Consider the following 22,656-nt stretch of genomic DNA (forward strand, 5'->3'; position numbering starts at 1 on the left):
CCATATCTCCAAATAGTTTTGTGAACAAGCATGCACAATGTAGTTTACAATTGAAGTTACCAGCTGCATAATTCTGAGTCCTGTGCTCAGCTCTTTTGCCATCAGTTGCTCTAGGTGTATCCATTATAGCTCAGTGGGTGATATAATGAGTCCATATGGCAGAGGGAGACATTCATAATGTGCAACGGCCTGCCCACTGCCCGTAATACAGTGCATTCGAAAGACCCCTTCCCTTTTTACACATTTTGTTATGCTACAACCTTATTCAAAAATGTATTAAATAAAAAAAGTACTCATCAATCTACACACAATACCCGATAATGACAAAGCGAAAACAGGTGTTTGCAAATGTATTACAGATTTTTAAAAACAGAAATACCTTATTTACATAATTACTCAGACCCTTTGCTATGAGACTGAAAATTGAGTTCAGATGCATCCTGTTTCCATTGATCATCCTTGAGATGTATCTACAACTTGATTGGAGTCCACCTGTGGTAAATTAAATTGATTGGACATGATTTGGAAAGGCACATACCTGTCTATATAAGGTCCCACAGTTGACAGTGCATGTCGGAGTAAAAACCAAGCTATAAGGTCGAAGGAATTGTCCGTACAGCTCCGAGGCACAGCGGGGAAGGGTAGCAAAAAGTTTCAAGGTCAGCATTGAAGGTCCCCAACAACACAGTGGCCTCCCATCATTCATAAATGGAAGAAGTTTGGAACCACCAGCCAAACTGAGCAATCGGGGGAGAAAGGCCTTGGTCAGGGAGATGATCAAGAACCCGATGGTCACTCTGACAGAGCTCTAGAGTTCCTCTGTGGAGATGGGAGCACCTTCCAGAAGGACAACCATCTCTGCAGCACTCCACCAATGAAGCCTTTATGGTAGAGTGGCCAGACAGTAGCCATTCCTCAGTAAAAGACACATGACAACCCACATGGAATTTGCCTAAAGAACTCAGGCCATGATGAAACCAAGATTGAACTATTTTGCCTGAATGCCAAGTGTGACGTCTGGAGGAAACCTGGCGCCATCCTTACGGTGAATCATGGTGGGGGATCATTTTCAACAGCAGGAAGACTAGTCAGGATTGAGGGAGAGATGAACGGAGCAAAGTACAGAGAGATCCTTGATGAAAACCTGCTCCAGAGCGCTCAGGACCTCAGACTGGGGGCGAAGGTTCACCTTCCAACAGGACAACGAGCCTAAGCACACAGTCAAGACATTGCAGGAGTGGCTTCAGGACAACTCTCTGAGCCCGGACTTGAACCCGATCGAACATCTTTGGACAGACCTGATAATAGCTGTAAAGCAACGCTCCCCATCCAACCTGACAGAGCTTGAGAGGATCTGCAGAGAAGAATGGGAGAAACTTCCCAAATACAGGTGTGCCAAGCTTGTAGCGTCATATCCAAGAAGACTCGATGCTGTAATCGATGCCAACAGTGCTTCAACAATGTACTGAGTAAAGGGTCTGAATACTTATGTAAATGTGATATTTTCATTTTTTATTTTCAATAAATTAGCAAAAATGTCTAAACCTGTTTTTGCTTTGTCATTGTGGCGTATTGTGTGTATATTAGAATAAGGCTGAAACGTAACAAAATATGGAAAAAGTCAAGAGGCCTGAATACTTTCCGAAGGCACTCTATGTCCTTGTGAATAGCATTCCCCGACATGTAACGAACAAAAGTCATTGCATTGCCATCTCGGCCCTCACCGCTAACATCCTTTTGGAGAGTATAAGGTGAGAAGTTTGAGTCGTTCAGTCAGAGTTTCCTCTTGATTGCTAGCTAAGGCATCAATTCTTAGTTTCACAGTGATATCTGCCAAAGGTATTAATGTGAGTTTCTGTCCCTCTGCCTCCTCACACATTATTTTCACCATATCAATTGCGTCCGGTAATATCAAAGTCTCTGCAATAGTGTGTGGTTACATAGCGTTGCGGGCTTAGCCATTCACCGTGGGAATGATTCAAGTGCAACGGTCAAGTGTGGCCTTTCCCATGATCTAAGGGCGCGCTCTGGTTGAATTTTACTTTCATATTTGAATCATTTAGATTTCGATTTTTAAGGTTAACCACATTACAGTTATTTAGAGAGACAAAGACAACATTATTGTATATATGTGTGTATATATATATTTTTTTAATTGGACAAAAGTAGAGACTTCGAGCTAGAAAATGGTATATCATACACTGCAGTTGAGGAACAATGGAAAAGTAATTCTGCTTTGAAAATAAACTTGTAAACCCAGTTTTGAGAAAATGGCCTGTGAATGTTTTGGTACCTACTGAAGAGCTCTTCTTTGTCTACACCCATTCAACATCGTTCACACCCTCTTAAGCCTTAGCCCCACCCATCTCTTTAAGGATTCACGTGTGAGGCCATGTGTGAAACAGAGTGAATAAGGTAGTCTAGTAATGGTAGTAGTAAAAATGCAATTTATCTAGTCCTTGGCCTATATCCCAGTCTTACTTTGGTGCAGGTCATGTGGTTCTTCACATTGCCGTCTCTGGTAAACACACACTATATCAAATACAATCAAAGTGTATTTGTCATATGCACAGGATACAGAAGGTGTAAACGGTACAGTGAAATGGTTACTTTCATAGTGGAGTCTTTTGTTTAGACAAGTATCTAGCTAGCTAAAGAATTAACCATAATCTCAACTCATACGACCTTGCACCATGCATGAATCTGCAGGTAGCTGAAGCTAAACAACTAGGTTCAATGTTTGCTAGTTGGCTAACATTAGGCTATAATAGCCATGCAATTGACTATCTGAGATGTGAATAATATTACTACACAGATCATATGCGTAACATTAGCTAGCGAGCCAGCCAGCTAACGTCAGCCATCTAACTAACAGTACTCTTTAATTTGCAATGAAAACGACTTTCTGACAAAATTAGAAATGTATGATATCTGAAAATATAGCTAGACTTTTACCTATATACATAGATGCACGCTTCTCCCTCTCTGTCATGGATGGCATGGTTGCCCTTAGTTTGAAGATGTAATCCAGGGACAGGTGTTTTAAACAACAACCTTCTGTGTTTTCTTTTAAACTCTCTCCTCATTTGGGGCTCCCAAATAATGCAGCGGTCTAAGGCACTGCATCTCAGTGCTAGAGGCGTCACTACAGATCCTGGTTCGATTCCAGGCTGTATCACAACCAGCTGTGATTGGAAGTCTCATAGCGCAGCGCACAATTGGCCCAACGTCGCCCGGATTAGGCTTTGGCCGGGGTGGGCCGTCATTGTAAATAAGAATTTGTTATTAACTGACTTGCTAAGTTAAATAAAGGTTAAATAAAAAAAAATGGCAATCATCTTTCTGCTTCCACCAGGCATTCCACTGATTTCAAAACTCGGTCAACTTCTTCCGTAAATCTGGGATTTCCTCATCGTCTGATTCATTTTCAGAGTCCGATAGAGTCAGCATGGCATGATTGTCCTCAAGAAAGTAGTCCATCACAACTTTTTCCCACTGATCTTTGTCGATAGAGCCTGTTAACGGCAGCAATGTTGAGCAGTAGCAAAAAATATTGACATGCAACATATGCCTAGCTTCTTGAAACAGGTCACATATTGGTGGGTGGGTAAAAACAATCCCTTTGAGCATGGTGAAGTTATTAATTAAACTTTGCATGGTGTATCAATACACCCAGTCACTACAAATATACAGGTGTCCTTCCCATCTCATTTGCCGCAGAGGAATGAAACCACTCACGGATTTCACCATGAGGCCAATGGTGACTTAAAAACAGTTTGAGTTTAATGGCTGTGATAGGAGAAAACTGAGGATGGATCAACAACATTGTAATAATACTAACATAAATGACAAAGTGAAAGGAAGCCTGTACAGAATAAAACATATTCCAAAACATGCATCCTGTTTGCAATAAGACACTAAAGTAAAAGGCAAAAAATAGGGCAAAGACATTAACTTTATGTCCTGAGTACAAAGATCTATGTTTCGGCAAACACAACACATCACTGAGTACCACTCTTAATATTTTCAAACATGGTGGCTTAATCATGTTATGGGTATGCTTGTCATCGGCAAGGACTAGGGAGTTTTTTAAGCATCAAAATAAATGGAGTAAAACTGAGCACAGGCAAAATCCTGGTTCTTTCCAACAGGCACTGTGAGACCAATTCACCTTTCAGCAGGACAATAACCTAAAACACAAGGCCAAGTATACTCCGGAGTGTCTTTTCCAAAATGTTCCTGTGTGGCCTTAAATCTGCTTGAAAAGCTATGGCAAGACTTGAAAAGCAATGATCAACAACTAACTTGACAGAGCTTGAAGAATTGTGTGGTCTGAGGCAGGCGTTAGATTAGAGGGTTTTCAAGTGCAAAGTTAATAATGATGGTTTTGGGAAACAGAGCAGAGATTTAACGATGCTCCAAACAAAAGTTTGAATGATTAACTTAGCCTTAAGATGCTTTTGAGAAGCCGGCCCCAGGTCATTCCTGTGTGATGAGAGCTAAGATTTGTACCGTTCTGCACTTGTAAAACTACACAGCTGTTCTGTACACTTTGTCTGGACTGTATGAATATTCACTCAGAATAAATAAAAACAGGGACTGTAGTATTTAGAGGAAGAGATTCCCCCTGCCCAGACGAGTAACTCCCCCATCCCCCTCTACCACATTTGGGCTAATCAACCACATTAGTCCAGTGCCACCTGTACAACCACCTGTTTGTACCCAGGCCACCAGGCCCACAGCCCATTGGCTACCTCAGTATTCCACACAGCACCTGTTCACCTGCCTGAGAGAGAAATACCCTTTCTCTATCCCTCTCACCCTCCCTCTCTCTCCCTCTCCCTTTTCTTCTCCCCCTCTTTCCCCTTTCCCATAGACAGCAAAAACAATACAAATAAAGCCTCAATCAATGAAAAATGAGAGGAACCTTTAAGAGTGCCAAAGCTAGTTATTCAGCTATTATATATTTGACTTCATTATAAGGGCACAAGGCGAGACCGAGATGCAGACAAGGGAGGCAGATGGTTTGAGTCTTTGATATTTATTAAATCATTCCAAAAGGGGGTAGGCAAGAGAATGGTCGTGGACATGCAAAAGGTCAAAACCAGTTCAGAGGCCAAGAGGTACAGAGTGGCAGGCGGCCTCGAGGTCAGGGCATGCAGAATGGTCAGGCAGGGGGGTACGGAGTCCAGAAAACTGGCAAGGGTTAAAACCGGGAGGACTAGCAAAAGAGAATAGAAAAGGCAGGAGCACGGGAATAATACGCTGGTTGACTTGAACATACAAGACGAACTGGCACAGAGAGACAGGAAACACAGGGATAAATACACCGGGGAAAATAAGCGACACCTGGAGGGGGTGGAGACAATCACAAGGACAGGTGAAACAGATCAGGGTGTGACATTCATAACAATTGGACAGGGCTGATTTATATATAATGTTATTTATAGACTGTATTTGACATTTAAAACACTTTGAAATGCCAGTTAGGCTTGGCTCGCATGGCTTGGCTCCCACGGACAGAATGTGGGCAATTGTTTTATTGTGATTTAAGATTGTTTTGTGAGTAAGAGTTGGAACCTTGAACGACTTGCCTCCAGCAAATATACAGGTAAAAAAACATCCTTTCTGAGAGGGTCAAGGGGTATAAGTATACGTTTGTGATGAACAGTCCTTCTTACAATTCCATTTTCCATCCGCTTTGTGTTGACCCGTAACCTCTAACGCTTCCCCTCTGTCCAGGTGAACGCTCCAGCTCCGGTGCGGCCAGGGGCGGTGGAGCAGTACAAGAGGGCGTTTGCCCGTCAGAGAGCCCGTGACCTGGCACAGCATGCAGATACACTGCTCTACAAGGACAAGGAGATTGCTGCCCTTCAGCAGGAGTGTAGGCAGCTGGAGACCCGTCTGGGCACAGCCAAGGTACTCCACACCATAGAAATAGAATCGGAATACCCATTCTAGTATCTGTACTTCTATACCCAATTCAGGTGCAGAACACTCTTTCAATACCAATCTAATGTTTGTGTTTGAGATCGACTACTTTGCAGTCTGACTGTGCAAAATCACTGATGTAAAAATCACCTTGGCTTGCATTCCCTCAAATGCGCTCAACATTTCAGATGTAAAAATCACCTTGGCTTGCATCCCCTCAAACGCGCTGAACATTTCAATAATAACCTGTTATCTAACACTAGCAGTCTGCCCACAAAAGGCTCTCTGTGTCATCCATTGTAGTCAGTCCTATTCACTAATCTCATCAAAGGACTAAAATGCCTCAGGTTTGCCCTCTGTTGGTCTGGTTGGTAACTGCTCTTGAAAACCCTCTAAGCCTGAACTAGTGACTGAGCTGTACTGATACAGATGTGTAGATAGAGAGACCACCCTCTCCTCATGGCTGTGATCTAAGTGCCTGATTTAAATTACTCCTCTCTATGCCCGTCTGTGACTAAGAGCTCATTTTCTTGCTCTGAATATCTGCTGGGAGTACTACTACAGAGGGAATCCCAGGATGAGCTGTGGACTGAGTTGATGGTGATGATCAGTGGCGGACTTACCATTAGACAGAAGAGGCAATTGCTTCAGGCCTCACATCTACAACATCCGTAGAGTACGGCCTTTCCTCGCCAAGGAAGCGGTATATGTCCTAATCCAGGCACTTGTCATCTCCCGTCTAGACTACTGCAACTCTCTTTTGGCTGGGCTCCCCGCTTGTGCCATCAAACCCCTGCAACATATCCGGACTCCCAGTGCACACGGTGAAAAACGCAGCTGCTTCTTTATGGGACCAAACTATTTCAAACTTTTAAAATGTAAACGTTTTCAATGTTTAAAACATAGCGATCGGATCGTAAATGGAGGCAGCTGAAGTTTGAATCCCGTGAGGGTGAAATACAGTCAATAGACAGACTTGTCAGGGATTGTTTGGTGAGTAATCTGGCTAGCCTAGCTATAACATTAAATTTAGCGTTACCTTGAACAGCAATAACAGAAACATATGGACACCAGTAGAAATCTACACAGTGGTGAGAAAAGCATGGAGACAAATTTATCAAAGAAAGAAAGTGCCAATAGCATGGCTAATCTCATGACGGAGATAAGGAGTCTAGGTACAGAAATTGAAGAAGAAAAGAAGAAATGAAGCTGTGTATTGAAAAAGGAATGAATAGTAAAGTTGACAGTTTACGTGTATCTTTGGAGAAAGACATTTAGGATAATCATACAGCTCTGTCGACTCAACTGGAGAATAATAACAAGCAGCTACAAGGTCACATTGCTCTTGAAGTTGGACGTCTGGAGACCCATGTAGAATTCCTAGAATCTGGGAGAATAGGCGCTGCCTGTAGTTATTACACCTTGAGGAGATACAGACAAGAAATCCTCAACAGTTTTGGAGCCAAATAACGACATAAGAAAATTCCAATGGAAGTCAGGGAAGAGCAGGGGGGGCTGAACTCTTATAATAGATACAGTTGAAGTCTGAAGTTTTGCATACACCTTAGCCAAATACATTTAAACTACATTTTTCACAATTCCTGACATTTAAGCCTAGTAAAAATGCCCTGTCTTAGGTCAGTTTAGGATCACTTTTTATTTTAAGAATGTGAAATGTCAGAATAATAGTAGAGAATGATAAATTGTTTAACTTGGGTCAAACGTTTTCGGTTTTCCACAAGCTTCCCACAATAGGTTCGGTGAATTTTGGCCCATTCCTCCTGACAGAGCTCGTGTAACTGAGTCAGGTTGGTAGGCCTCCTTGCTCACACACACTTTTTCAGTTCTGCCCACAAATGTTCTATAGGATTGAGTTCAGGGCTTTGTGATGTCCACTCCAATACCTTGACTTTGTTGTTCTTAAGCCATTTTGCCACAACTTTGGAAATATGCTTGGGTTCATTGTCCATTTGGAAGACCCATTTGCAACCAAGCTTTAACTGATGTCTTGAGATGTTGCATCAATATAGCCACATAATTGTTTTTCCTCATGGTGCCATCTATTTTGTGAAGTGCACCAGTCCCTCCTGCAGCAAAGCACCCCCACAACATGATGCTGCCACCCCTGTACTTCACGGTTGGGATGGTGTTCTTTGGCTTACAAGCCTCCCCCTTTTTCCTCCAAACATAACGATGGTCATTATGGCCAAACAGTTCTATTTTTGTTTCATCAATGTCTACACTGTATTTTTGATCAATTAGATTTTATTCTAATGGACAAAAAAAAGGTGCTTTTCTTTAAAAAACAAGGGCATTTCTATGTGACCCCAAACTATTGAATGGTAGTGTACAGTGCCTTGCGAAAGTATTCGGCCCCCTTGAACTTTGCGACCTTTTGCCACATTTCAGGCTTCAAACATAAAGATATAAAACTGTATTTTTTTGTGAAGAATCAACAACAAGTGGGACACAATCATGAAGTGGAACGACATTTATTGGATATTTCAAACTTTTTTAACAAATCAAAAACTGAAAAATTGGGCGTGCAAAATTATTCAGCCCCTTTACTTTCAGTGCAGCAAACTCTCTCCAGAAGTTCAGTGAGGATCTCTGAATGATCCAATGTTGACCTAAATGACTAATGATGATAAATACAATCCACCTGTGTGTAATCAAGTCTCCGTATAAATGCACCTGCACTGTGATAGTCTCAGAGGTCCGTTAAAAGCGCAGAGAGCATCATGAAGAACAAGGAACACACCAGGCAGGTCCGAGATACTGTTGTGAAGAAGTTTGGATACAAAAAGATTTCCCAAGCTTTAAACATCCCAAGGAGCACTGTGCAAGCGATAATATTGAACTGGAAGGAGTATCAGAACACTGCAAATCTACCAAGACCTGGCCGTCCTTCTAAACTTTCAGCTCATACAAGGAGAAGACTGATCAGAGATGCAGCCAAGAGGCCCATGATCACTCTGGATGAACTGCAGAGATCTACAGCTGAGGTGGGAGACTCTGTCCATAGGACAACAATCAGTCGTATATTGCACAAATCTGGCCTTTATGGAAGAGTGGCAAGAAGAAAGCCATTTCTTAAAGATATCCATAAAAAGTGTTGTTTAAAGTTTGCCACAAGCCACCTGGGAGACTCACCAAACATGAAGAAGAAGGTGCTCTGGTCAGATGAAACCAAAATTGAACTTTTTGGCAACAATGCAAAACGTTATGTTTGGCGTAAAAGCAACACAGCTCATCACCCTGAACACACCATCACCACTGTCAAACATGGTGGTGGCAGCATCATGGTTTGGGCCTGCTTTTCTTCAACAGGGACAGGGAAGATGGTTAAAATTGATGGGAAGATGGATGGAGCCAAATACATGACCATTCTGGAAGAAAACCTGATGGAGTCTGCAAAAGACCTGAGACTGGGACGGAGATTTGTCTTCCAACAAGACAATGATCCAAAACATAAAGCAAAATCTACAATGGAATGGTTCAAATATAAACATATCCAGGTGTTAGAATGGCCAAGTCAAAGTCCAGACCTGAATCCAATCGAGAATCTGTGGAAAGAACTGAAAACTGCTGTTCACAAATGCTCTCCATCCAACCTCACTGAGCTCGAGCTGTTTTGATAGATGATAGACTGATAGAGACATACCCCAAGTGACTTACAGCTGTAATCGCAGCAAAAGGTGGCGCTACAAAGTATTAACTTAAGGGGGCTGAATAATTTTGCACGCCCAATTTTTCAGTTTTTGATTTGTTAAAAAAGTTTGAAATATCCAATAAATGTCGTTCCACTTCATGATTGTGTCCCACTTGTTGTTGATTCTTCACAAAAAAATACAGTTTTATATCTTTATGTTTGAAGCCTGAAATGTGGCAAAAGGTCGCAAAGTTCAAGGGGGCCGAATAGTTTCGCAAGGCACTGTATATATGTATGTATATTATTTTACTGCTCAAGGGATGTAATTATTGTTTGGATAACCTTAATTACTATTAAGTATTGATTTACTTTTTATTTATATTTTTTCACTTTCGTGATGCACAATGCAGAGAACACCGGAGAAGAATTATCATTTAATTACCATAGTGAATCATTGTAATGTTTGTTGATGTGTCAATTAATCCCATAAGGGATAGATTGCCAATTGGCAATTTGACACGAAAATAACATTTCATTATTTCATTTGTTCATTCATTCCAGAATGCGGCAGCCCGCATGGTGTTCAAACTTCCTAAGTTCTTCCATGTCCTCCGCACAGTCCACTGGCTTCCAGTCTAAGCTCGCATCATCTTCAAGACCCAGGTGGTTGCCTGCAGTGCAGCAAGAGGAACTGCCCCTCCTTACCTTCAGGCTATCCTCAAACCCTACATCCCAATCCTAGCACTCCATTTCTCCACCTCTGGTCTCTTGGCCCAGTGTAAGATGTTCTCTGTACTGGCACCCCAATGGTGGAACAAGCTTCCCCCTAAAGTCAGGAAAGCGGAGCCCCTGCCCATCTTTCTAAAACATCTGAAACCTTATCTCTTTGAATAGTATTTTAAATATCTCTCATGGCGTCTCCACTTGAGGTCCCCCCATGCTCCACTCGAGGCCCCCCAACCCCCCACCCCCCCCCGACAAACAACCCGCTATAGTGGGCTGCTGGAAGGGGGGTTTTGCCTGGCCACTGTGTCCAGGTTAATGATGCCACATTGTTGACAGAAAAGGCCTCAAAAAGTTAATGAATCCATACAGCCAAGTAATAATTCATCATAGATCAATAATTTATTTCCATACATATATATTTCATATCAATGTTAAAATAATCCAGGTTCTTCTCATAATAGTAGAAACAAGTGTCATTAATCACCCACAGACTGGTTAATAATAATGGACTATTCCAAATGCTTTGTTTCACGCAATATGATTGCAAATGTGACTTTCAATGAAATTAAGCTACAGCATTGAGGCACTTTCAGAGTGAGGCAGAGAAAATACATTTTTATTTTAACTGAAGTTAACCTTTACCTAAATTAACATTTATTTAGTAAAAAGCCAGGTGCTGCTGATAATGCTGCCATCTTGTCGAAGCCCATGTATCTCATGCTGTCTGGCAAAAAGAGTATGGCATGTCATATTCTTTTTCGCCAGACAGTATCAGATATATGGGCTACATATAGTTAGACAGATGGGCGCTGTTTCCCTCGCTTGGATGCTTTCTCCGGTGAGATAGTTTCAGCCACTTACGAATTGAAAGAAAGTTGGCAGGTACACATTGCACTGTTAGAATGCTGGAATTAACGTGCGAAGGTAGCTTACTTTTTGAAGTGATTTGTATGTCATTCAGATGACAACATCATGACTGATTGTGTTCATGGCACATTAAAAGGTAATACATGTTTACAGTTAAATTACATATCGTTACTCTAAAACCCATACAAAATGTGTGTGGGGGTGCTCAGACTGACCGCTGCCTGGGGCCTCCAAGTCACTAAGTGTGCCACTTGTGATGATAATATTGAGGATGATGATGGCAGTGTCAGTATGTTCACCGGTGTTTAACCCCACTAGACTCTGATGCATCACTTTATAATAATGTGACTAAGACAAGAGGGAGAGAGACATTGTTTTCCCAGCCTGAGCGGAAAAGTCCTCAAGCATTACAATTAATTGTTTCACATATCTTTGACATCTGTGTGTGTGTGTGTTGCAGGGCTGCCCTATCCCGTCCAGCGTGGTGGAGTTTGAGAGGCTGCTGAGGGAGTCCCAGAAGGAGGTGCTGAGGCTCCAGAGGCAACTGGCAGTCTCCTCCTCCAGAGTCACCTCCTCTAAAGAAACCTCCTGCAGGGAGCACAACGGCCACGACAGGCCCTGCACACCTGAGGAGAAGAGGAAAGAGAATGTAAGGACTGGAACTATTTAATGATATAATAAATACCATACCAAAATGGTGTATTCCCACCTTATATTAGTCATTAGGATTTTATAAAAACATTACTACAAATCAAATTGTATTTGTCACATGCGTCAAATACCACAGGTGTAGACCTTACCGTGAAATGTTTACTTATATGCCCTTAACCAACAATGATTTTTAAGAAAATAGAGTAAAGAAAATATTTACTAAATCTTAAAAAGAAAAGAAAAAAGTATCACAATAAAATAACAATAATGAGGCTGTATACAGGGGGTAACAGTACTGAGTCAATGAGTGTGGGTACAGGTTAGTTAAGGTACATGGTTAGTTTGTACATGTAGGTAGGGGTAAATACAAACAAATAGTCCAGGTGGCCATTCGATTAATTGTTCAGCAGTTTAATGGCTTGGGGGTAGAAGCTGTTAAGGAGCCTTTTGCCAGGTCTCTGACCTCCCTATAGGCTGTCTCATCGTAGTCGGTGATCAGGCCTACCTCCGTTGTGTCATCAGCAAACTTAATGATGTTATTGGAGTCGTGCTTGGCCGCGCAGTCTTGGGTGAACAGGGAGTACAGGAAGGGACTAAGCACGCACCCCTAAAGGACACCCGTGTTGAGGAAAATAAATAGCACAAGCAATGTGTATAACCTAGAAGTACCCACCCAGATGTAACTGCCCATCTAAGTACTATTTATCTCAACACCACATTTTGCTTCCAGTGTGCTTCCGTCCAGATGTTGAGGTTTAAACCATCCAGCTGCTGTGGAATGAGTACAGTGCTGCAGCATTTCCCAAAAGGCAGCACAGCGCGAGGCTGAGTGTGCGGTGACGTGACGCAGCGTGTTTAGGGCCAAGTTTGAGATTAGGCTGAAGCTGACTGACTGACACGGACCGGGTCATGTCTTTTCATTACGAGGGGTGGATGGGATAGATATAATAGCTCTCTGTGCTGTGCTGTGCTGTACTCTCAGGGTTATGCTGATAGAGCTGACTACAGTAATCTGCCTGACTGCCAGGGGACGTAATGAGATGATTCCCTGTCTTGAACTTGGGCCTGATTTAGAGACACAAGTCACACGCTCCCTCTGCTCTCTCTGCAACACTGATGACTAAAGAGTTCTTAGAAATAGTTAACTCACTACACCCAGATGTGACGGCAGGATAAACCAGATGTCATGAAATGTTCACATTTTGGTTGCAGACTCAATTTAATAAGATGTAAATATATAATTTAATAAAACACTGGTTTAAAAAGAAATACATCTTAAGACATGCATCAAGACATTAATGATCTTATTTATGTATGGTATGACAACATAAAGTTAGAGTTAAAATTCACTTTGCTCTTTGCATCTTAGATGAGAATGCTGGTTCTGGTAATCTGTCATGTGTGTGACACACACATACACACAGAGTGACACACATGCACGCACACCACAGAAAGGGGCCATGTTGTGTGGCTGTCCACTCTAATCCCCTTTAACAACAGAATGGTACAGTCCAGTAATCCTCTCTCTGTTGCCGTGGTAGCAGTGAGAGGGTTTTGGATGGTAGGTAACGTTAAGACTCCAGCCGACTCTCCTACCATACACTTTCCTAGCCGATCACCCGCCTCGCCCCTGCTTTGCCCCTGCTCTGGATAATTGGGGGCCGGGGATAGCCTTGACGTTGCCACAGATCACTGGAGAGGGGTAGGTTGTATTTGGTGGGGGTGTGTGTTGGTGTCTTTATGTCCCAGTAACTCTGTGTTTGTGGTTAACCTTGTAGTATACGCCCTAGGTACTGTAGGACTCTAAGCTAGACAGGACAGTTTCAGGAGAAATCAGACATATCTAGCACTTTGCAGAATAATCATCCAAAGTGCAATATAGTTAAGGTTTAGGAAATCTAGATATTATATGTCTTTCAAATGGGCAAGTGAAAATGTCATCAGATTACCATAGCCCGCTGCCTGTAGCTTCAGCTTGGCTGCTCTGTTGGCATTACGTGTTCTCTATGTTATTATTGCACATGATGAGTCCCAACTAAGTGGATTTCTTCTGCAAATCTAATATCGCTGTTGCATTTCACTAAAAAAATCTCACGGCCGAGGCCTACTTGTGGAGCCGCAGTGACGCCTTTCTCCAAAACCTGTTTTGGAACTGTCAGTCAGATATTTCAGATCCCAGATGTGGGAATTTAGGCAGCAGCCAGCAGCATATCGTTCCGTGAATTGAATTAGTGACCGCCAGGCCCGGATTGTGGACAAAGCAGCATTATGATAGCAGTATGGCATCGCTGATGATACTACGTAGCTGTATTAAAACAGAAAACCAAACCAGCAGCCAGGCCAATCCAATCCATTTAAGGTGCTTTTAAAAAGAAGTGATCCAGTTACCTGTTTCAGTAGTCCTCCACAGGGATTACACCAATGTGCTTATTGCATCCAGGCCCAGGGCTGTGCTGACTGAATGGGATGTGACACTGCTGCTGTAAGCATGGAACTGGCCTAGAGTACCTTAACCTAGGGTATAAATCTATGGTATGTTTCGTGTGTACAGTATGTCCATGTACAGTAGCATGGACCAGGCCTTCCATACTCTACCTAATAGTTTGCGTAGGAATAAACATCTATTTTGTGTAAAGAAAGTGTACCCTAACATTCTTCAGCCCAGGTGCTCGACTGAGGGACTTGAAAATCAAGTAAAAACATTCCTCACCTCAGGGCACTTCAACGGGTGAATATCAAAGAAAATAAAGAAAAGGCACTGTTTCTGCATAGATCTGATTATTTATTTATGGGACATACAAACAGGACTGTCTGTAGTATATGTGTAGTATTATGCATAGTATATGCTTTATTAGTTACCAATGTTCTTCTGGAGTCCTGGACCAGGGCTGACTGAATGGGTTCTTTTGACACTACTGCAGTACGCTTACTGTATGGATGGACTACACCTATAGGATGTGTATGGTGCTTTAGTCAGAATGGAGCTATAGTATGTGTAGGTTGAACAGTGTGTGCTTTAGTAAGCATGGACCTGCCCTACTGTCCCTCAGTATCCATTAAATAAACCTAGTGTAGTGGGCATGTGCTATTGAAAGCGTGAGCCATGCTTTAGGTCGATGCGCTTTAGTATGTTGTAGTCCAAGTATGAATCGGGTCTTGTGTGACGTTTTATAGGCTCTCCGTTTAGCCATGGACCGGGCCTTGTGTTGCATTGTCCATGTCGTATGTGTGTAGGCCTAGTGCACATCATGCTTTAGTAGATATGAACTAGGCTTTTTGTGCAGTTGTTTTATAGTTAATAACCTACAGGTTTGATAACCTCAGGCTATGCCTTGTGCTGTGACAGGTAAAGTGGTGTATGTGTGGTCCAGAGATGGTTGCCAAGGCCAGGTGTTTGTTGTGTAATCATGGACCACTCCTGTGGCTTCATGTGGCTGGACACAGAGATAGGCGGAATTCATGGTTCACAGCCAATTATTACAACTTCACAAGCCTCATCTAATTGGCTCTTATCGAGGCATGGCCGTGATGTCAGAATAGACTGCAGACTAGTATCACAGGCTGTGAACTATGATTGAAGCTTGTGTTTTTTGGGGTAACAAAGCCTCAGAAGTGGACGCAACGGTCATGGTGTGGTCATAATGGAAAGACTTCCCACTTGCTTACCACCAAACAATGATCAAATACAACTGAAACGTACTGGGCGAGTTTTGTCTAGTGGTAGTGCTGCCGACTCCACGCTAACCGCCAGGATCGCCACTTTCTGTCTTATGGATCTAGCTGATCTGTCGTCGTCTCTCTTTCCTTGCTGTTTAAAGAAGTACAAAATCCGGATAAAAACTAACAAATGAAACAATGTATTACACTAAAAACCAACAAAAATAACATTGCTTCTGCCACATGCCCTGCAGAAGTACTTTTCTTAACCTGCCACTGTGGCAAGCCGTTACAGATGAGTAGATGCTAAGTAGTTACTGTAATTGAAAAGAAGCCAACCATACCCGTAATTGACTAAAAAGTTACATTGCATAATGTTGCACAACGATTCCATGAACAATGTGCATGTTCTGACATTTTGAGTGATTTGGTTTAGTGGAGTGGGTTGAGAGCTTCAAGTTCCTCCATGTCCACATTCACCTAAGGACCTATCATGGCCCAAACACACCAACACAGTCGGGAAGAGGGCACAGCAACGCCGCTTCCTCCTCAAGAGGCTGAAAAGATTTGGCATGGGCCCTCAGATCCTTAAAAAGTTCTACAGCTGCACCATGACTGCACCATCTTGACTGGCTGCATCACCGCTTGGTATGGAAACTGCTCGGCAACCATAAGGCGCTACAGGGGGTAGTGTGTACCGTCCGGTACATCACTGGGGCCGAACTCTCTGCCATCCAGGACCTCTATACCAGGCAGTGTCAGAGGAAGGCCCTAAAAATAGTCAAAGACTCCAGCCACCTAAGTCCATAGACTGTTCCCTCTGCTACCGCATATGGCAAGCGTTACTGGAGTGGCAAATCTGGGACCAAAAGGCTCATGAAAAGCTTTTAACCCCAAGCCATAAGACTGCTGAACCGTTAATCAAATGGCCACCCTGACAATTAACATTGACCTCCTTTATAATTATAAAAACAATGTAATTTTTTCCCCCACTGACTCTCTTGCCCTGGCTCTATGCACACTCACTAGACTGTACCCACACACTCACACATACTACACTAACATACACACACTACACTCACAAAAAAACATGTATATTGACGCCACGCACACACACACACACACACACTCTCAAATAGACCCACTTTCATACACTTCACACGATACTGTTGTTCTGTTTATTATCTATCCTGATTGCCTAGTCACTTTTACCCCTACCTACAGTTGAAGTTGGAAGTTTACATACACCTTAGCCAAATACATTTAAACTCAGTTTTTCACAATTCCTGACATTTAATCCTTGTAAGAATTCCCTGTCTTAGGTCAGTTAGGATCACCACTTTATTTTAAGAATGTGAAATGTCAGAATAATAGTTGAGAGTGATTTATTTCCTTCATCACATTCCCAGTGGGTCAGAAGTTTACATACACTCAATTAGTATTAGGATTCAATATCAGCATGGGAATTGTCTGTTTACACACAGAAACAGCACTATACGGGTTAAACACTGCCTGTTGGCTGACAAGTTACTACAGTTTAGTGACAAAATCGCATCTATGGGTGGACCTGGGAGGGCATAGGCCCACCCACTGGGGAGCCAGGCCCAGCCAAACAGAATGTTTTTCCCCACAAAAGGGCTTTATTACAGACAGAAATACTACTCAGTTTCATCAGCTGTCTGGGTGGCTGGTCTCAGACGATCCCGCAGGTAAAGAAGCCAGATGTGGAGGTCTTGGGCTGGCATGGTTACACGAGGTCTGTGGTCTATTCCAACCCTGAGGCCAGTTGGACGTACTGCCAAATTCTCTAAAACGACACTAGCCTAGGCTTATGGTAGAGAAAATAGCAATTCTCTGACAACAGCTCTGGTGAACATTCCTGCAGTCAGCATGCCAATTGAACGCTACCTCAAAACATCTTTGGCATTGGATTGTGTGACAAAACTGCACATTTTAGAGTGCCGTTTTTTTGGGGTCCCAAATACAAGGTTTCTTGAAATGCCACACCTGTCAGGTGGATGGATTATCTTGGAAAAGGAAAAATGCTTACTAACAAGGATGTAAACAAATTTCTACATTTTTTTTATTTTTAGAAATATGCTTTTTGTGCATATGGAAAGTTTCTGGCATGTTCTATTTCAGCTAATGAAACATGGGAGCAACACTTTACGTGTTGCGTTTATATTTTTGTTCAGTATATATCACATAGCTCACACTCAACACATTAGGCATTATGCAACATTGTCTCTCTCTGTGTCTTCCCCTCAAATACTATCTGACCTGCATGCCACACTGCCTGAACTCTGATAATCTGTGGCTCTGATCTCTGAACCTCAGCATTGTGGGCAAACACTCAAATTCCCTCCTTATACATGCCTATCTGAGCTCAGGGGACCGACGGCTTTCACTCCCTCACTTCCCTAGAACAATGGACTTGTCTTAAGTGTAATGACGGTCGGACAGTATTCTATTCTACGGTTCTATTTTAGGTATTCTATTCCACTCCTGATGTTTCATGAATATTTTTGTTGTTGCTCATAGTAACCTTAATAATGATAATAGTAATAATAATATAGTTATTTTTCTTGGCTCGTGTTCTATATTGTAAGAGTGTGAGTGCTCATGTGTGCAAGTATATTATGTGGTCTCAAAATGGCTAGCAAAACTGAGCGGTCTCTTCATAGAGATATAAGCACTTCATAGAGATATTAAGCACTTGATATAAGTCACTTCAGAGAGTTTTCTCTTCACATGGCGCTGGCTGGTCCTTACTTTGATCCTGTTACTCGGTCATAGCCTTGTCTGCACTAGCCTAGTTCTACAGGATTAGATAAGTAGGTGTGGCTCTAAAATTAGAGACCTGATTCCTGACTCTTAACCTGCTGAAGCTAGGGTGACAAGGAGAAGACACTAATGTCATCCAGATCCAGAGCCACTTCCCCACACTTAGTTCCCCTCCCCAGCCACAGCTGTTATTTTTCTATGAACAAATTAACAGACTTTCAGCATGCCTATAGAGAAGGGCATTCTACTTGTATTGCCCTGACACAAACGACTCTATGATTGGCTGAAAGAAATTGATAATAAGAAGATGGTGGGAGCTGTACTCTTAGATTTCAGTGCAGCCTTTGATATTATACACCATAATCTGTGACATGGAAATTCTACACAGGGACACGCAAAGTCAATCTTAAGTCATTGTTTATTAATAGTTAACTGGAGAGGTTCCAACAAACTTGATGCACCATATTACACGTCTGTCAGGAGCTCTAACGGGGCAGTCCCGTTTAGATATCTTATATACTGCTTACAGACACGTTACCTACCCATGATTTAACTTATTCATCATTCAAAATTAATTAATCATTAATGTTTGGTTCATGCAAAATATTAAAGTAAAAAATCAATCCAACACAAACTGACATTAACTTCTTATGGCTGCAATCCCGTTAACGGGAGCGATTTGACAACAGCCAGTCAAAGAGCGCCATTTTCAAAACATCAAATCTCATAATTAACATTCCTCAAACATACATGTACCATTTTAAAGCTATTCTCATTGTTAATCCCACCACAGTGTCCGATTTCAAATATGCTGTACAGCAAAAGCACCACAAACGATTATGTTAGGTCACCACATAGCCACAGACAAACTAAGCCATTTTTTTTCCAGCCAAAGAGAGGAGTTTAAAAAAGCACAAATAGAGAAAATTAATCACTAACCTTTGATGATCTTCATCAGCTGACACTAATAGGACTTCATGTTACACAATACATGCATGTTTTGTTTGATAAAGTTAATATTTATCAAAATATGAGTTTACATTGGCGCGTTACATTCACTAGTTCCAAAAACATCCAGTGATTTTGCATAGCCACGTCATTCAACAGAAATACTCATCATAAATGTAGATAATAATACAAGTTATACACATGGAATTATAGATATACCTCTCCTTAATGCAACCGCTGTGTCTTTAAAAAAAAAAATAATATTACGGAATAAGCCAGCCATGCAATAAGACGGCGCTCAGAAAAATTTGTCACAATAGCCGCCATGTTGACGTCAACATAAACAAGAAATTACATGATAAATATTCCCTTACCTTAGAGGATCTACATCAGAAAGCACTCCAGGAATCCCAGGTCCACAATAAATGTTTGTTTTGTTCGAAAATGTCCGCTATTTATGTCCAAATACCTTCTTTTGTTAGCGTGTTTGGTATACATATCCAAACGCTCATTCTGGTCAGCGTGACATCAGACAAAAACTTCAAAAAGTTATATTACAGGTCGAAGAAACATTTTAAACTAAGTACAGAATCAATCATTAGGATGTTTTTAACATATAGCTTCAACAAAGTTCCAACCGGAGTATTCCTTCTTGTCTTCATGAGCAATGGAACACAAATGAATACCATGAGGAATAAGCATGATCAGAAAATGGCTGCTTGATAGACACCTGATGCATTCTGCTATCGTTCACTCCCATAACACCATAGAAGTCTCATTACAATTTCTATTGATGGTTGACATCTAGTGTAACCCCTAAGCAGTGCAACATCATTAATATCTCAAGGGGATTTCATTGGGGACTCTGGTGTATACATACAAAGCTCAGATTTCTCACTCCCTGTTTTAATTTCTCCTCGGGATTTTACCTGCCATATGAGTTCTGTTATACTCCCAGACATCATTCAAACAGTTTTAGAAATTTTAAAGTGTTTTCAATCCAATACTAATAATAATATGCATATATTAGCAACTGAGACTGAGGAGCAGGCCGTTTACTTTGGGCAACTTATTCATCCAAGCTACTCACTTGTTTAGTCAGTTGTGATATTAAGAATGCTGTTTTTGTGTTGTATTGTTTCTGTTTGTTAACAGTATGTTAACAAACAGAAACAATACAACACAAAACAGCATTCTTAATATCACAACTGACTAAACAAGTCCTACAGGCTCTAGTTTTGTCATATCTTGACTACTGCCCGGCAATATGGTCAGGTGCTGCAAAGAAAGACATTAAAAAAGCTACAGCTGGCTAACAACAGAACAGAACATATTGCCCTAAAAATGTTCCAAGACAGCTAATGTCAACAAAATGCATGTTGACCTTTCATGGCTCAAAGTAGAGTAGAGATGGTCTGCCTTCACTTCTGCTTTTTGTTAGAAATATGAATGTGTTAACTCCAAACTGTCTATTCAGTCAACTAACTTACAGCTCTGACAGACATTCATATTCCACAAGGCATGCAACTAAAGGTCTCCTCATTGTCCCTAAAGCCAAAATGAATTCAAGGCAACGCACAGTAATATATAGAGCCATGATAGCATGGAACTCCTTGCCATCTCAAATCACTCAAGCAAGCAGCAAAAGTAGCTTTAAAAAACGAATAAATCCTCACATCACAGCACAACACGTCTAACCTAAATAGCGATAGTATCTCCCTCTCGAGGACATCTGGTGTTTGGGTTCAAGTTAAAGATAAGATGTGCCCTTGGCATCAGGATATCAGGGCTTTTGAGCAGAGAAAGCAATTGTAAGCAAAGCCTCAGTAGAGTAAGGACATACTGCTCCTGATGATATGATAGTCTGGTCAGCTTACTGATGTTCGTTTTATTGATGTGTATAAAAGTCTATTCTTATTTTTTTGTGTGACTGGTGGAGGCTGCTGGGTGTGTGGTGAGGGGAATGGGAAATGGAAATGGGAAACAACTCCATAAGAGAACTGTAGGAAACTCGATATCAAGGGGACCTCATTCATTTTAATAATTTGTCCAAAGGCCACGCACTATACCTCAGTTACAGTGCCTTGCGAAAGTATTCGGCCCCCTTGAACTTTGCGACCTTTTGCCACATTTCAGGCTTCAAACATAAAGATATAAAACTGTATTTTTTTGTGAAGAATCAACAACAAGTGGGACACAATCATGAAGTGGAACGACATTTATTGGATATTTCAAACTTTTTTAACAAATCAAAAACTGAAAAATTGGGCGTGCAAAATTATTCAGCCCCCTTAAGTTAATACTTTGTAGCGCCACCTTTTGCTGCGATTACAGCTGTAAGTCGCTTGGGGTATGTCTCTATCAGTTTTGCACATCGAGAGACTGACATTTTTTCCCATTCCTCCTTGCAAAACAGCTCGAGCTCAGTGAGGTTGGATGGAGAGCATTTGTGAACAGCAGTTTTCAGTTCTTTCCACAGATTCTCGATTGGATTCAGGTCTGGACTTTGACTTGGCCATTCTAACACCTGGATATGTTTATTTTTGAACCATTCCATTGTAGATTTTGCTTTATGTTTTGGATCATTGTCTTGTTGGAGGACAAATCTCCGTCCCAGTCTCAGGTCTTTTGCAGACTCCATCAGGTTTTCTTCCATAATGGTCCTGTATATTTGGCTCCATCCATCTTCCCATCAATTTTATCCATCTTCCCTGTCCCTGCTGAAGAAAAGCAGGCCCAAACCATGATGCTGCCACCACCATGTTTGACAGTGGGGATGGTGTGTTCAGTTGTGTTGCTTTTACGCCAAACATAACGTTTTGCATTGTTGCCAAAAAGTTCAATTTTGGTTTCATCTGACCAGAGCACCTTCTTCCACATGTTTGGTGTTTCTCCCAGGTGGCTTGTGGCAAACTTTAAACAACACTTTTTATGGATATCTTTAAGAAATGGCTTTCTTCTTGCCACTCTTCCATAAAGGCCAGATTTGTGCAATATACGACTGATTGTTGTCCTATGGACAGAGTCTCCCACCTCAGCTGTAGATCTCTGCAGTTCATCCAGAGTGATCATGGGCCTCTTGGCTGCATCTCTGATCAGTCTTCTCCTTGTATGAGCTGAAAGTTTAGAAGGACGGCCAGGTCTTGGTAGATTTGCAGTGTTCTGATACTCCTTCCAGTTCAATATTATCGCTTGCACAGTGCTCCTTGGGATGTTTAAAGCTTGGGAAATCTTTTTGTATCCAAATCCGGCTTTAAACTTCTTCACAACAGTATCTCGGACCTGCCTGGTGTGTTCCTTGTTCTTCATGATGCTCTCTGCGCTTTTAACGGACCTCTGAGACTATCACAGTGCAGGTGCATTTATACGGAGACTTGATTACACACAGGTGGATTGTATTTATCATCATTAGTCATTTAGGTCAACATCGGATCATTCAG

The 22,656-nt window shown here is 41.8% G+C and overlaps 1 protein-coding gene across 1 annotated transcript in view; it reads left to right on the forward strand.

Moving 5' to 3' along the window:
* LOC110537838 (peripheral-type benzodiazepine receptor-associated protein 1) overlaps positions 1-22,656 on the forward strand; it is a 174,203-nt gene that overhangs the window by 97,154 nt on the left and 54,393 nt on the right. Inside the window, exons 4-5 of the mRNA XM_036937863.2 lie at positions 5,743-5,919; positions 11,637-11,825. Of these exons, the coding sequence (XP_036793758.2) occupies positions 5,743-5,919; positions 11,637-11,825 (366 nt within the window). The remainder of the gene's footprint in view (positions 1-5,742; positions 5,920-11,636; positions 11,826-22,656) is intronic.

The sequence above is a fragment of the Oncorhynchus mykiss genome, chromosome 12 (assembly GCF_057628025.1).
Source record: "Oncorhynchus mykiss isolate SJ-2025 chromosome 12, ASM5762802v1, whole genome shotgun sequence".
In the NCBI taxonomy this organism is placed as follows: domain Eukaryota; kingdom Metazoa; phylum Chordata; class Actinopteri; order Salmoniformes; family Salmonidae; genus Oncorhynchus; species Oncorhynchus mykiss.